The 17598-nt window shown below is 35.4% G+C and overlaps 1 protein-coding gene across 8 annotated transcripts; it reads right to left on the bottom strand.

Annotated features, from left to right (window-relative positions):
* Positions 1 to 3851: 3851 nt before the first annotated feature.
* LOC122303461 (probable Histone-lysine N-methyltransferase ATXR5) lies at positions 3852 to 11892 on the bottom strand. 8 transcript variants are annotated; one of them, XR_006240744.1, is made up of 9 exons: positions 11385 to 11877; positions 11208 to 11288; positions 8496 to 8725; positions 8268 to 8368; positions 7967 to 8179; positions 6839 to 7707; positions 6159 to 6205; positions 4806 to 5478; positions 3852 to 4256 (listed from the first exon to the last, which is right to left on the bottom strand). XR_006240744.1 is itself a non-coding variant. In XM_043115254.1 (6 exons), the coding sequence occupies exons 1-6, from the start codon at positions 11731 to 11733 to the stop codon at positions 7548 to 7550; spliced, it is 1134 nt and encodes a 377-aa protein (XP_042971188.1). In that variant the 5' UTR covers positions 11734 to 11892; the 3' UTR covers positions 5060 to 7547. The 8 variants fall into 8 exon arrangements, 3 of the variants coding, with proteins under 3 accessions (XP_042971188.1, XP_042971186.1, XP_042971187.1); XR_006240745.1 differs by having other exon boundaries at positions 4806 to 4988; XR_006240742.1 differs by having other exon boundaries at positions 6159 to 7707.
* Between the last annotated feature and the right edge of the window lie 5706 nt (positions 11893 to 17598).

The following is a 17598-nucleotide window of genomic DNA, read 5'->3' as shown; positions in this document are numbered from 1 at the left end:
AAACCTTAATGAATATAATGGATATTTTATTTTTTATAATTGGATGGAACAATATAATATAAATTTTGGGAACCTGAAGTAGTGTAAAGCTACATGCAAGGACTCAATTATTTGACACGGATTGGAAAATACTAGTATGTCGCTTGAGTTTGTCTTTTCATTTTAATTATTCATATATTTATTTATTTATTTTTACTTAATAATTAAAGAATTGATTTTTAATATATTGATGTATTTTTTTATTTTTTTAAAAATATTTAAATATGTAACAAAATATATAAAGAAAAATAAGAAAAAAATAAACAAGCAAAGTTGTATTAGACAAGATGCCCAATAGTCATTGCTAGGCGGCTGCCTAGCACTACTCATATTATATATAAATAGAAGAAAAGACTACACTATTATTGGAACTTCATGTTGCTTTATAATCGTTAAAAAACCAAAGCCTTTTTACATAATTCTAGTTTAAATGAGGAAGAATATTAATAAAAATAATTTTACTTGTCATCTTCACACACATCATTCCACATTTATTTTAATTTTTTATTTCATTTTTCTTATAACAAATATGTGATTTATGGATTATAAATACAACGGCTAAACTAGTTTAACAATAATAAAATAAAATAAAAAATAACTTGTTAATATTTAAAATGTGTGGTGTGGAATATTGACGAGCAGCATTCCTGGTCTTGATAAACCTCCCTTCATTTGGTTTGGCTTCCGGTATAGTTCAGTTGGGTCTGATTCAACTGTTATCGAATTCCATGAAACTCCAAAGTTGATGCAGCTTTTACTTCTTCTTCTTCTTCTTCTTCTTCTTCTTTTTCTCTAAAAGAATGCCTTTTCTTCTAAAAGGTCGATGCTTTTTTATTATTTTTCCTAAAAGGGTGTGTTTTTCTTTTGAATTTCTGCAGAAACAGTTTCGAACATAATCGTTCCCGCCCACAGTATGATTCCATGGTTTCCATGATCTGTGTCGCGGAGATTAATCATAAGCGCTAGCAAACTGATAAGGTGTATTAATAATATCCTGGGCGGGTCATGTTGTGTTTTTGATGGATTTTTAAGCAAGCAAAAGGTGTATTTGCTGAAGCTAGAATTGATTGAGATTACTAAAAGCTTGTCTATTTTATTGGTTTTTTGTTTCTCAGCTTTACTTGTATTCAGAAAAGTTCAAAACACACCATCATATAATATTGTCACGCACAGCAAGCTGCTGGTGTTTATTGATTAATGATTTATTACTTCTTGATGGCTATCTCTTGGAAACTAATCAGCCCAGCTAAGAGTTGTGACCTATCTGTTATTTATATATTTTACCCATGTTAAGGTTTTACCATTAAAGTATAAATATATACTTCTTTCATTCTAGTTGACATCTCCAAGACACATTTTTATCCTCATGGTAATGCAATTGTTGTTGCCTTATTGCTATGTTAGAGTGATTTAGATATGCTTGGGGAAAGAGATGGGATAAAGAATTTTGTGAATAGAGTAATACAATGGTTTGTGAGTAGTAATGAGATGGTTTGAGTTAAGTATTTACTGGATTTTGAAAAATGAGAGAAAAAATTGAATAAAAAATATTATAAAGTTCAAATATTATTAAAATATAATTTTATAATATTATTTTTGTTTTGAAATTTGAAAAAGTTATAATGATTAGTTTGAAAGTGTTTATATTTGAATTTTGTTTGGGAAGGAAGTGGTATGAGATAAAATGAGATGAAAAGGGAAGGGATGGGATGAAATGAAAAATGTTGTAATATGCACTTTCCATTCTTTTTTAAGAGCCGAAATAACTAAATTATTCTTATATGATAATGAATGTGATGAGGAAATATTTTCATGGCACATTATAAAAGATGTGATAGTTTGAGAGCATTGAATGTCATATTCTTTATTGTGTTGAATATTGGGTTAGGATATGAGTTGGATGGAACAGTGGGGAAGGAGAATCCCACAACTTAAATTTTGCAAAATCAAAATACCAGAGTAAGTGGCAAACATTCCAACAAGAGGTACCTATCAGATTATGAGACATGTTAAATCAAGTGAGATATAATACCTGAGATTGATGCACTATGTGTGTCTTTGTGGAACTTGAACTGTGGTAGCCGCCCATAAATATCCAATCAAGCATTCTAAGGAAAGATATTTTATTTTATTTTGCCTCAACCATCTTTTACATTAGGAGATGCTGAGGAATATTGGTGGGAACTGTATTGCCTTTAACTCCCGGCAATGCCAAACCCAGATATTGGTAGGGTGAATAACTTGAGTTGATGTAGAAAATAAGTTTTATTGCTAGTTCAATTTGGGAAACTGAATCATGAAGTTTGACCGCATGCAAAGATGATGAGAGTTGAATGTGTGATTGGGATGGGAGGCAGAGTCGATGATCATTTGAAGTTATGAAAAAGCCACCAAAACGGGGGGGAAATAGTTTCCTGAATCTGGGCGTTGGCAGTTGGCTCAGACATCATATATGGTAGACTAGAAGGAAGGGCTCAAGTCGAAAACTAATGGAATGATTGGGTTTGAGATGATTAACTTACTAAAGAAAATTAAAGATTCACAATTGTAAAACCAAAGGAGGAGCAGAAAGGAGGTGGGCAAGAAAAGAAAAATAGTCCTCCAAAATTACAAAGGACACCAGGAAAAATTGCATGTTTCTTAATTATTTACCCCTGAAATTGTTTAATTTGTATAGGGATGTTGGATCGTCCTCAACATACATGTGCATCGACTCCACTAACAGACTCTCTGGATGCTAGAATTGGCGGGGAGCAAAGAAACCAACAGAGTAAGGTAAATGATCTCTAAATAGAGCCAAACTAAAGAATATGGAGACGGGGGAATAAAAAGAGTAGTCTTGCAAGAACTATGTCAGAAAACCCTGTTTGAAACCTGCAATAAAGAGTTTATCCATATCATTTCTTTACCAATTTATTCACCAACCTTCTCTTCTATTACACCACTGTGCTTAAGGAAGTGACTGGCATTCAATGCAGAATGCCATGCATGTACGTTGATTTTCTTTCATTCTTTCTTCTTAGATTTTTCGAGTTTATAAGCTTATTGAAGGTGTAACTAAACCTGGATGTATGATGATCATTAAGCATAACTCAGGGTCTAACTGGGTTAAAGCAGTTTAAGGATCGGAGAGATGACTGTTTTGAGTTTATAATGCTTGCTTTTTCAGCATGTACTAGCAGACTTCAGTCTTCATAAGTGAGCTTTTAAGGGACAGACAAACCCACTAATGGGATTTTGGTATACACGCCTAATATCAATCCAAGTTATAAATCGTATCTTGTTTATGTACCAGATATAAGCCATAGAAAAAGGCACGTTTATTTCCTAACAATCTCTGGGTGTCCGTAAATTTATCAACAAGATTATCTCCAAAACTATTGTCCAGCACTTCAGGCACACGATTCCTAAAACACATCACTTTCTACAACAATTAACTGCTCTCTTGTAGCAATATTGATTATAGTAACATTGCTCAGGAGCAACCGCACTCCGTGCAGAAAAGAAAAGATGGAAATCATCTACATCTCCTTGTGTTTTTCTATGCATGGAAATGGGATATTTTCTACACCACCAAAGGCCATCCTATCAACTTGTAACAAATCATCATAAGAAACCATATTGCTAGTCCTTTACTAAATATTATGCTCTAGTGGGAGCTTACTTGGAATCGCTGGACTTTCCACTAGTGAATGTTGTCTTGAGGTACGGTATAGGCGTACAAATTTTTGGCACTTTTCTTCAATAAACATCATTCCCAATGAAAAGTAGACATTTCCCAATCCCAATTCAAAAAAGAGCACAACATGAAAAAAGAAAAGGAAATCAAATCAAAGGTGTAAAGTGTCATTGCTAGATATTATGATTTTGGAGAGATGAATGAATGCAAATCAAAAGGCATAATACGAGTCTGCTAGCCATGTGGAGCTCTTGAATAATTACAATGACTGTATTATAATCTCTATCCTATAATGTTATCTTATTTCAGAAAAAAGAGAAAAAAAAGTTTGCTCAATGCCAAACCCTGTTGTAACTACTCTTGAACATTTTCAAAAACCAAGTGTAGGATCGTGAGCTACCAAATTAATTGAGACGATCAAATCTTTTATAGCATTCGACATCCCACTCTACAGACCTGTTTTGAAGCAGTAGTAGAAAGCAATGTTAAGGCGGCTAGAGGTTCAGATTGCAGATTTGAGACTGAACCGCCAACCCACCTGAGAACAAGAAGAATGTGCTGATCTTAGTGCGACTACAAACGACATATTAGTCTGTAAAATCAGAGCATCTAAGGTTAAAAGCAGGGTCCCTTCCGTGTTTCATTTTATTATTATTATTGAGGAATGATGATCTAATTAGTCCGACGTCATACGTGTTCACTTTTGAGTCGTGATATGATAATTTTAGAGAGAAGAAGAAAGATCAAAAGGTCCTTATTAGCTTCAAGAAACACAATGGAATCTGCATAGATACAACAACATAATGGCAGATAATGGGAAAGCCATTCTTAATGGTAGAGAATTGGTTCTTGTACTTTAGTAAAATGAATGCAAACAGACACGATGAAATGAGCAAGTCTTGCTATTATGGTATACAATGTGTTGTTGAAAGATAATTTGATGAGATGAGTATAGGCACTAGACAGGTGATGGAATTAGCAATTAAGATGGCTTGTCCGCTAGTCAGATAGACTAGTAATTGCACATGTGAGGAGTAACAGTATTTGAATTTTTGTATTGCAATAAATTAAGATTCGTATTGCTGACCTTAGCTAGATGCTTGCGTTTCTCTCATAGTGATATAGATATTGTGCTGCCATTTTATATTTCGCGACTGCAATGAAAGACTTGGCCTATTTATCTTGTTCATCGTAGTCTCCACGGGACCATTCTTAAGCTTGAGTCGCCATTGGTTTATGCAAAAGAATAATGGCAGTTCCTATTCATCAACTGACCAGTAAGTAGTAATATCGATATGTCAGAAATAGGCATAGCTGGAAACAATACCAAAGGGACAAATATTTAAGGGAGACTAAGAAATCAGGAAAGTCATTTCCAAAACAAGTTTTACAACGAAGCAAAGGAGCTTCAGTGTAATTTACAATTTTACTTATAAACTATCAAACGAATAAAGAACAAATTCACTGTGATAGCACAAAGAAAGAGCTGCACCAGGAGATCCAGTTGTTGACCTTGCAGTCATCTAGAAAAAGTAACCTATTGAAACTAATGTCTAGTGCAAATTATTAAAACCCTGTGGAGAACTGGAATGCAGATTGATTATTCACCATCAATGGACTCTCTCAGAAGCTTCGTGTGCAGAAGCACATCCTATGCATTTCCTGTGAAAATACTAAAACCAACTCATCTTTGTGTTTCTCGAACAATGCTGTCTAACTTTGGAAGTCAGAGATGTCATTCCACCTCCTCCGCCCATATCCTTAGAAAAAATAAAGGGATACAAGAAATTACCCTTCTTTTGTCTTAGAGAAAAAGAGAACCAATGAAAAGCATAAAATCAAATCTTCAACCCAAGGAGACAAAATATTCATCAATTTACATCAAAAGGCTTTGAATTATACAAAACCCAACATGAGTAGTATCACTGTTCCAATGACCACTAATTTAATAAATATTCCTCCATGTTAAACCTATAAAATCTATATAACTATTTTTGCATAAGAAAGTACAAGATCTTGCTCAAGTCCCTACTTATTCAAGATGCTCACTATGCTTGTTTTGCCTCCATCCTTGCTGGGAAAAAAAAAATGCTTAGTTTTCCTCCTTGAAATAAAACACTAAAACAGTGCTTCTCTCCAGCAACCCATGAAAACATCAGGTCAGGTAAGAAACAATTGGCCGTATGGCAAGCTCATAAAAAAGGAAGTAGTACTATTGCTTCATTCCCTAACTGAATCTGAATGTCAGAATTGATTTGAGCAACTCATTCCTTCACATAATTGCACTTCGCTGGATCTTCTCAAGGCTCACACTACTACTACATCATATGTCACACTACCTCGTACAGATATTTTAAGCCCACACTGCAGAGGGCATGGGATTTGGTTTTCCACATTTCTGCTGTGCAGTAGAAAGCAAGGATATAGTTTTAGGTGTTACCTAGGCTGTCTTTGGGGCTTCTGAGACTCCACATTGAAGTCTCTTTGCTGAAAAACAATAGAAAAAGAAAAGAAACTGTCAAGCGGGTGTAGACAACTAAAGCAAATGATAATTTAGGCAATTGTAGTCCAATGAATTACAAAAGCTTGGATTTATAAGCCTAGGCATCCAAAACAAGCAACAAGGTACCAAACTACCTCCTAGGTTCAACATAAAGCACACAACGGATTTTACAAATAACCCAATGCAGAAAACTGGAAACAGTAACAGATAATAGATGCAATGGCCCAAGAAACCAGGTCAAGAGTAATGTCACAAGACCTCTCACAAAAACCACTAAAAAACGGAGTTACATCCATGGATTTTAGACTTATTCCAACAAAAGAAGAGCCTACATTCAACCTAGTGCAGTATGCGATACCAAAAAGAAGAAAAGGGGTGTTGTGCAGTACAATAGCTCTTTTTTTTGTTGATTGGTACTATATCTTTGTTGCTAACACATGAACCACACTGGCCCTAAACCAGCAACAACCATAAAAACATTAGTATGATGACAAGTGAAGAACAATTAAGACTAAAGCAATCAATGAAAGCCATAAGTAGAAAGCATAACCTCCAGGAGACCTCCAACAAAGAACAACTGAGATAAATGCATAGTTTAATCAGGGGAAAGTTTTCACCTTTTTAATATGTTATGAGAAGCCCAGACCAACATGACCTGATGATGAAAAATTCATCTTAAAGATTTCTGCAATAACACACTGAATACAATTCCAAAGACGTGTCAATACGTCATATCAATATGAAGGGTCAACCTGCATCACCTTTGCTTTGTGACTGCAAGAATCTGCGCCACCTAATTGGAAAGGATTTAATATTAACAGTTCTTTTCACATTATTCTTATGCATATCTCTGGTGGCAATGGGTTAGCATCTCAAGCAGACATTTTACTTTCTACTGAGGGGAGTGAAGATAAAAACAAAAAGGGAGAGGAAAGATAAAGGATACTTGTTATCCATAAACTAACTTGATAGCAATGAAATGAAAATCATACAGTGGGCAAAAAGGTTAAAACTTTCATTGAAAACTGTATTACAAAGGCATTTCCTCCTAAATATATTTCAAAGGCATCTAATTTTCTTCACATGCCAAGTTCAAGGTAAATCTTCCTTGCCTACTCTATGTCTCTCATGGCCACATAATGGGCCCGCTCTGCATCAAAAATTACAATGAATAGCCCATGACTAATTTTGAAAGAAAACTGTTGCTCTGAAAAAAATAACAATGAGTAAGCTTTGAAAAAATGGCAAAAGGAAAGGATCTATTGGGATCCATAATTACATCCCCTTTTTTGTAGGATTGTTAGACAGCAATATCTCTATGATATCTCAGACAAAATGGTGAGTAGGGTATTCATGCTCATGTCCGTTATAATCATAATATAGCCTTTCGCCTTGAGCTATATCACGAGTGGCAACCAAAAAGACTCGGCATTCACCATTAACACTGTATCTCACACATTTACAATTCTGCTTCTTCCTACCTTCCCTGCAAAGAATCGGATTCATTTTAAGCAAAGGGGATTTAAATAGTCTCAACTCAAAGGTAAATCTTAAAACAAGGAAACAAGAGAATTTTATTTTGTGGAGTTCATTGGAGTTTACAGTGGACAAGCTGGTTTGTTCATAAAGAATATTTTAGCCCAAAAGCAATCTAAGAGGTCACATAATCAAAACTATAGAATAAAGAATTCTTTTTTTTACTCAGCCAAAATGTGGACAAAATGAGTTAGGTTGATCGGGCTTACAGAGTGTGATTGTTAATGCCATTGATAAAGCGTGCAATGTTCCCACGTTTATCAGGGCAAACAAGCAGACTTTTAGATGGGTCAGTTGCCAAGATAAGGGTCATCATACTATCACAATCATCATGTTCCCGGTTCTTAAGATAATCCACGTCGCCTGTGTACTCAGCAATAAATGTCATATCCTTAATCTGACCATCAGCCTCTACTGTAAAACTACATCACAAGATCACAATGAACCCACTCAATATGCAGGTATGATAGACAGTTGTGAGGTCTACAAAAGAGTTCAAGATAAAGGTACCCTTCACAAGAATCAAAAACTACAATAAGGGGAGGGCATTCGCCTCTTTTACACATAGCTCTGCACTGCTCCAAGGTCTCAGTATCTTCTTTGGATAGAACCTAATAGAAAGGGAAAAACTATAACTAACATGCTAGATGGTAAATCTAATTACCATTTGAGTCCCAATCAGGAGAACCAAAAAGACAAATGGAAAAACAAAAGTGAAAGACAATTTCTAGTTCAAACCTGCATTCCACCACTTTCAAACTTCGCCTGATTTGCTGATCTAGGAGCCATGTGAGGCATGTAAGTGAGATCATCACTGAATTCCATCTGCAGTGCTGTTAAGGCAGAAGCAAGGGAACCCATTTGTTTCAGCCTTCGGGCAGGATCTTCCGATGGAATATATGGTAACAGTCTCCTCCTTTTCTTGTGCAAAACCAATGATCCTGAACGTCTCCTGCGCTTCCTAGCATCTAGAAGCCACTAATAAATATAAGAAAAGCATCAATTGCAATCATTAACAGTGATCAATACTATCCATTCAACAAAACCTGCTTTACCAATTTCAAAGTTTCCCCATTTCCAAGCACTCTCATCTACTTTTATTAAGATAATAAAAAGAAATTTCATATTTGCTAATATATCAAGAAACTTAGTTAAAATCTTGTCATCAAATTATCATTGTTAAACACTAATTTTTGCAGCCAATTTGGGATTGCTATAAACTCTAAAAGCCCATCCTGAAGAAGCTTTGTAGAGACCTTTCTGCTTCATAGAACCATATAAACAACATTACTACTCTCATGCATCTTATACCCTCAATCATACACACATCCCTTTTCTCCTTGAAACTGAACACAATATTTTTTTTTATAAGTCTTGTGATGAAACAATATGATGCTGGATTCGTTATGTGATGGATGAATTCATTGAGTTTGCAATTCGCATAATAGTTAATTGGAAAAAATAAACTTTGCACCATACAACTACCAAACATTTTACATTTTTGCACCCCAAACAACCAAAACTAGCATATTGCACCCTCAAACTACAAAAAGGTTGCAATGTGTACCCTTTGTTAAGAACTGACTGTCATGATTATATCACATCACCCATTTTTTATTCATCTTAATGGCCATAATTGGACGACCATGCTATTTTTCAATTTTGGTATTTTTTTTATTGGTAAAGAAAATTTTAATGATCATAAGAATAGGCAAGATCCCAAGTATACATGGGATATACAAGAGCAATGCCTAAGCATGCTATATTTTTCATTTTTGGTATTTCAAAACGTAATGTGTCAATTTTAAAATTTTTTTGTGCAAAGTGTAAATTTCCTAGTAGTTAGAGGGTGCAAAGTGTTTTTTCCCTGAGTTTATTTAATACTGCACTATTTCAATTCAGTTTGAATTTAATGAAGCTCCAAAACCTTTTTTTTTTTTTTTTTTTCAATTCTATCTGCATTATGTGGTGCACATGGCAAGAGCGTTACGAGCAAACATTTGAAGATAAGGAGCGGATACTAGAGGAGCTTCGATCTTTATTTTTCCGCACTTTATTTCTTTGGGCCATAGCTATAGATTTTAATGGTCTAAATTTACATGATTTTCTTATTTCCACTACTACGACCTAGATAGGTCTTATCTCTTGTATACCATCTGTTCTTGGCTATGCCTATAATATCATTTGCTTATCAAAAAAAATCTTTTTGTTAACTTCTTGGCCTATAAAATGCTCAGAGGGTCATATTATTTTAGTGGCTCCAAAGGAAGTTGTCTTTTCCCTTTCATTTATTTTTTCAATGGAAGCACGAGATGGGTTTTCAAACCAAACAAGGTGGCATCTTGACCCTTTGAGGAGACCAACAAATGCCAAGACAAGGAAAAGTATTCAAGGAAAACAAATGTATACTAGACCCCCTAACCTTTTTAAGGAATAGGAGCATGTTATGTACACAAATTGTTACATGCATATGCACCCACATGTAGAGGGAGAAAGATTTCTTTTGGGAAAAGTATATGGTTAGCTACAAAAGCAAAAATTCCTATGAGGTCAAATTTTGATAATATGATGTTTCATAGTATATATTATCCATGAATACAGCAATTGAATCAAGGAGTTGAAGTTCACAGTTCATGAGGTTAATGCTTTTCAAGTTTGTGAATACACACTGCATTTCATACGCTCTATAATACGAGAGGTTGATTGACTAGAATATATTATCCTACAATTGGGATCGTATCAAAATGAATTATTACTCATTTAATACAAGACCTCAGAGAGCTCCATATATTACTTTTCAGATTTGGTAAGGAATAATGCCAATGAAAACGCCAAATATGACAATTAGCTGAACTGAGATTGTATCCCACCATCATCCAGGTTGGTTGATGATTGGAGGGAGAAATACCCTCGTTTTATACCCAAACAAAGGACTCTGAAATTTAAAAAATAAAAATAAAAAACAAGTGTCATTTCTATCCATAGTTCCTATCTAGCACATGCATGGAAACCAGCATTTCCAATTATGGTAAGAGTATCCTGCATCCTAAAGATCATTTCCATGCGAAAACTCTCCCAATGTGATTTAAAAAATTCTGGAGATATTATTTTTAAAAGGAATTCTATTGACATGATCAATTTCCAAATACTCTTGAAAAACATTGTGTTTTATTCAAAATGTTAAATCAAGTATTAATAAGATTCTTCCCCCTCAATTGAAACAACTGGTTAGTTTCGTCTTCTCTTAGAATAAGAACCATGAACCCCGTAACAAGTTCAACTAAAATGGTTAAGAAAAAAAATTAACAATGATCGAGTTCAATACAAATTATTAAATATCACAAATAAAATCACGAAGAACAAGCGTAGAGCTAACACAAATTTCGATGAAAATGACGATGACAGTGATTATGATGATGTCGAAAATTGATGAAAGCAATAAAACTTTACCTAGAGGAGACGAAAATTTGTCTTTCTTATCACAGCACTTCTGAATTCGAAAGAAATCGATAATCTTTTTCTGAGAAAAGCCTAAAAATACAAGAGAAACGCAAACCATTGTCGCATTTCTCAATCAAAGAACACAAAAAGGATAACCAAAAAAGGCAGAAACAAAGAAATCCCTACTTCTTACTCTTCTGCGGTCGGAGCATTTGGGGCAAAGCCAGGATCCGATGGGAACTCTTACGACAATCGGGCGCACGCATTTCATGTGGAAGCCTTTGTCGCACTTGTCGCATAAGAGAAGCTCGTCGGGTCGGTCGCCTGAGCCGCATTGCTGGCAGCTGACGTTGCCATAGTCAGCTCGATCCACCACGGCGTACCGGGCCCTCGCCATTACCTCTTCCATCGACTTGAGCTTCTTCGGCGTCGGGGACAGTGGCGGAGACGGCAGGCGCGGCGCCTCAGTCCGTCGGAGCGAGCCGCTAAAGCGGATGAGCCGTTTAGCCAAGGAGGATGACGTCGCCGGAGCCATGGGTGGGAGGAAGGGGACCCGTGAACCGGTGTTGTGGGAAATGCTCGAGGGCAGAATCGGAATTCGTGGATGTCCTTTTACAGAGCGGCTCTGTAAAAGAAGACCGGAAATGGTGTCAACGTTTTTTTTTTTTTTTTTTTTTACTTTTCTTTTTGGTACGTCTCTGTCCCTCTCGCGCGGAATTGGAGAGGAAGGTTGTGGAGTGCTACGTGGAGGAAGCTGGTTGGTTTTACCGAATGCGAGCGTAAAGGAGCTTTTTTTGAAAGAGAAATGCTACGCATCATTCCACACTACATATTTAATATATTAAAATATTATTTTTTATTTTTTTTATTTTTTATTTCATTTTATTCTTATTAAACTAATTAAATTATTATATTTATCATCCACACACTATATATTTATTATAAAAAAAATAAAAAATAAAAATTAAAATAAGTATATTGTGTGAAGTGTGAGGATGATAAGAAGAATTTTTCCATTTTGAAAACGATTGAGGATGTAATATAGTTTTTAGGGCTAATCAACTTTTCTTTAACCTTCCGTAAAACATTTAGATTGTATTTGGTTATTTATTAATGTTTTAACTTTTTGAGAAAAAAAATTCTATTTATCTTAATCTATTTTATATATTTTAATTTAAAAGAATAAATATATTTCAATAATATTCTTAAAATATTATATTTAATAATTGATCTCAACATCCATAGAAAATACTAAAAAATGACGACTTTTAAAATCTGTGTACAGTGTACTAGCGAAGCAGCGGATGTCTTTGTCACCGGCGGCGGGACCGGACATTTTTATGGGGCCAAATTTTATTTAAAAATAATTAAATAAATAAATTATATTTAATTTTGTGCTAAATTGTAAGATAATAATTATGCCAGCGGTGCTATTCTGTCTCTTAGGGTCCAACGTTTATTTTGATATTTTTTTTTTCTTTTTAGATTTTTTTAATATATTTAAATATTTTTTTAAAAAATTAAAAAAAAATATCAATATATTTAAAATTATTTCCTTAATTACTAAGTAAAAAAAATTAAATAAAAAATTTTGTGACTAGCGGTCACTTTGAAAAGGCACAAGGAGAAAGCATACAAACATTTTCCTAATTATATATAAAACTTTCAGCTAAATAAAATCATCAAATTTAGAGAGTTTTTATTTCCAAAATATATATATAATTTTTTTTCATATACATGTTAATATAAAATTTTAAAAAACATACTAATTATCTCTTTTAATTTTTTATAATAGTCTTTCATGGAATAATATTTATTCATTGTGTGGTGCCATTAAGCCCCCAAGCTCTTATTGCTAGATATACCGCTAGTACAAATATGAAGATTTTTTATTATTTTTTATAAATATTTTTTAACATTCTTAATCATTAAAAAAATAAAAAAAAATATACAATTTCACTAATAATCACTTTCTTAACTATTAAATAAAAATAAAAAAATTAAAATACATGAAAGGTAAGTTTGAGGGGCTCCACTAGTATTTTCCTTCATTCATTATCAATTTTTGTAGAGAAATACTAAACCCACCAAATGTGTATCTTGATTCTCTTCTTCTTCTTTTTTACTTAGTGATTAATGAAGTTTTTTTTAGTGATATTGTAAATTTTTTTTCATTTTTAAAAAAATATTTAAGAATATTAAAAAATGAATGAAAAAAATTAAAAAAATTAAAAAAGAAAATTATTCTTCTCGGGACGTTGCTCGTGCTATCTCCTCGGTGACTCAATGGATATAGCACTACTTATTTTTGTAAGGGTAGTGCTACTAATCCGCCCAAGTTTGACCACTAGGTGTGCTCTCTAGTGCAAATTGTACTTTTTTATTTTTTTTATTTTTTCTTTTCAACATTTTTTAAACATTTATAAATAATTTTAAAATATAAAAAAAATACAAATATATTAGTCACTTCCTTAATCATTAAGTATAAAAATAATATAACAACTTTATTCTCAATAAAAACTAACAAGTGATTTTTAAGTATATACAAATTTTAAGAAATTCTGGAGAGTACATAAGGGTTTTTGGTTAAAAATGTCCTATAAGGTGGTTCCACCACTGCTTATCATCATAGATCAAACTATCATAATTCAAAAATTAGTTGTGACCATATAGTTTGCAAAGGTTAATCATAAATGGCTAGTTGATATTTGTAATAAAATAAACCGTTGTCTCCCAAGTCCACGTATCTTAACGAATTGACACTAATTTTGACACAAATGATATGATTAAATGTTATGAATATAAAAATTACTTGATTTTTTTTTTTTATTGATACTGGATATCTAAAAATAGTGTCCTAACTAATTAAGAAGTGCATAGATCCTCGATAATGAGTTTTTTGCGAGCACAAATTGATTAATTTAAAGAAAACTTTTCATAATTGAATGATGCCTAAAAATTATTTACATCGAATGGGATAATTGGTAAATATTTAGGTGGTCCAAGCTTAGCAGATAAAAATAGATGCACAATTATAATATTTTTCCTTTTAAGGAGAACTTTGGTTCCAGCCCCTTGTAGATAATTACTCTAAGTTAAGAATAAAGGTCTCATTACTTTGACATTAACTTTGGAATCGGTGCAATAGGAAAAAACTAAAAGGGTCCCACAAATGAATTCGATAACATAAGGGCTAAGGAAAAGAAAAATAAAAAATAAAAATTAGTGTCTTTAAGAGCATTGGGTTGCTACTATTGGATATATGGGTAGGCTATGTTTGTCTGACACTTTGTACAATGCGGCTGCTTTCCGTTGGCGACCAAGGGTGCTCCTTCTTCTTCCAACTGTAGGCTGGACGAGGTGGATTCAGGTGACGCTAGGGGGGCTAAGGTGAAATCGCCTCTCTAGGGAGATTCGGGCGGGGCCATCCCTACCTCTCCCCTTCTTGAGGGCCAAACTTGGTAGGTGAAGGCCCTATAGCAGGCTTCTAGGTAGTTGCGGAAACTTCTTTCTGAGGTCTTTTCTTGTTCCATATATTTTCTTAACTACATTTTATCTCTTTCACTTTTATCCTCACTTTCCCAATTGCGGACTCTGCAGAGAGTCGAATGGTTGGCTGAGCACATTATAAGCAATCGAGAGGTGGTTAGAAGGGAAAACTTAGAGCTTCGGTCCATGGTCATGACAACTCTCCATGGTCATGAAAACTTAGAGCCGCTGAGATTTTGACACTCAGCGGCTCAAGATGATGGAGGAAGAGCGCTCAACTTTGTTGCCCATTGCAAAGGACCGAGGAGCCTTGATGTCTACGGCCAGAATTAGGGAGAAGGAGGTGCTGATCGAATTGGGAGCAACCCAAAAGTGAATAACCACTCAGGACGTGGTTATTCGGGATCTGCGAAGCAACCTGTCGCAAGTGCAAGAGGTTGCTAGGGAGGGCCCTCTACATTCGGGACAATGCGTGGTCCCACGGGTATCTCGAAGGCCTCAAGACGATGCGTGACTACTTCATCCTGAATCCTCAAGAAAGTTCAAAGGCGTTGGAGGGGCACTTGCGGGCCATTGATCTTAAAGATCTCGAGCCTAATGCAACTGCTCTTAATCATGCGGGCATGATTGGGCGGGCGATGATTCTAGACGTATTTCTGCTTGAGGATGACGATCCTCCAAACCATCCTCCCGGGGACGATACAGGTGCTAACCTAAAAGGGAGACAGCTTTGAGGGGACTAGGACTGACCCTGCTAAGCATGGGCAGGATTCAGGTCCTCTCGAGGCGGGCCATACTGACCCTGAGAGGGACCTCGATGCCCCCCACAACTGATCCTGCTTGTCGTCATCAATTTTTTTTTTTTTTGTGTGATGTAGCTCTTTTGCACTTGGCTCCTTGTCTATATAAAACACGATCCCCAATGTACCACTGTACTTTGCACATATATTTGGTTCCTTTTTCGTATGTTCTTGCATCTGCTTTATGTCCTGATCGACCCTCTGTCTCTCTGGCTTCTTCTCTTTTCACTTCATGTCTAGCAAGGGTTGCTTGCTTCGCCTAGCACACATCGTCGCATGGGGATGCCTTCTTAAGGGTAACATTTCATTTATCGCTCCTTCTGTTTCCTTACCACACCGTGGTTTCAAGTTTTCCAATGAAACTGGTTCAGTAGTCGATATGCCGTTCACCAATCTCCAAGGATCTTAGGCAGTTGGCTATTAATGCCTACCCATTAAACTTCTTCGCATTGATGGCATTGGATAGTGTTCGTTGTGCGTCTCATTGGATTCATGCTAAGTTGTTCACAAGATTCATGTTGGATTTGGTGGGGCTATGGGATGCATATGTTCCTCAAATCTTGGAGAATGAACCATCTCACTTTGCCTATATATAGTCCATGTTTGCCTTGCCATTTGCCATCAACTCTCACTTTTCTGCTCTTCAAGCGTTATAACTCTTTCCTTCTCTTTGTGTTGGGTTCCTTTTGACCAACCCCAACTCTGATGACCCTTCTGACTTCGGGTCAAGCTCTTCACACGGTGGTCTACTGTAGACTTGTGTTGAAGTGGGCGCTTGGTGGTCCTTTATGACTTTTTGAGGAAACCTTATTGGAGGATGCATTGCCCCTTGTCGTTATGAAGTGTGTTGTGAAGGTGGTGCAAGTTGAGTTTTGTGGCCACCCCACTCAATGCCTTTCCCTATCTTAGGACTTTTCGTGTACTCCATATTCTATCATTACATCCCATTTCATTTCCCTGATTGGGATGGAGTAAGGCTTCTCACTCAGGCGTGGCAAGCGAAGGAAATTTCTGACGGCCTGGGAAAGCGAGAATACAACAAGAAAATTCTTAGTTCAGAACTCGATCCTTTTACCTGACGGTTGAGAATCCTTTTATGCCCAAACCCTAAGGTTAGAGGGTCATACCCTGGAGCCTGGGTGGAGGGATTGCTTCTCGGAGTCCCCTCTACCATGCTTCTTTTAAATGCAGTGCGACCATATGGGTGAAGTAATTAATACGACGTGATTTCTTGGTGAGTTCATTTAATGCTATGTGGTCTCTTAGTATTGCTATGGAGTCCAATCCCTTCCTTCTGGTATGCTCACTTCCCCTTAGCTGGTTTGGCCCTTTGTGCTCTTTGCGTAATGTCTCCTCCTGACCGAGATCCATATGCTCGCCTTATGCTAGTTGTGGGTCCCAATTAGATCGCTAAGAGGCTCTATGGGCCTGGATCCAGCTTTTTAGGCCCCCTTGGGTGTGGGGGATTAGTCGTGACCATATAGTTTGTAATGGTTAAGCATATATGGATAGTTGATATTTGTAACAGAATACATTATTGTCTCTCACGTCGACGTATTTTAACGAATTGACACTAATTTTGACATGAATTATATGATTAAATGTTCTAAACATTAAAATTACTTGATATATTTGTTATTGACACAAGTATCTCGAATTAATATCCCAACTAATTTAGAAGTGCATAGATCCTCGACAATGCATTTTTTACAAGCACACGTTACGTAATTTAAAGAAAAATTTTCATAATTCCATAATGCCTAAAAATGATTTACATCCAATGGGATACTTGGTACAATCGATTTAGCCTCAATAAGGCAATACAAGTAAGTAGGTGGGTCCAAGCTGAGCAGATAAAATTAGATGCACAATTATAATATTTTTCCTTGATGGCGTACTTTGGTTCCACCACATTGTACATACTCTTTAAAAATGTTTGTTTAATACGGCATTTCCACAATTTTGGAAAATATATTTGCGGAACTTAAGAAGCAAACTCTAAACATAAGTGAGATCCATGGAAACACGGCCTCCAGACATTTGGTAGTGGAACCAAATTTTGTAAGAAAAATATTAATTGTATTTAAAAAAAAATTTAATTAAATTTTTTC

Source organism: Carya illinoinensis, chromosome 3 (assembly GCF_018687715.1).
Source record: "Carya illinoinensis cultivar Pawnee chromosome 3, C.illinoinensisPawnee_v1, whole genome shotgun sequence".
NCBI lineage: Eukaryota > Viridiplantae > Streptophyta > Magnoliopsida > Fagales > Juglandaceae > Carya > Carya illinoinensis.
The sequence above is the reverse complement of the archived record's forward strand: the minus strand, read 5'-3'. Positions and strand labels throughout refer to the sequence as shown.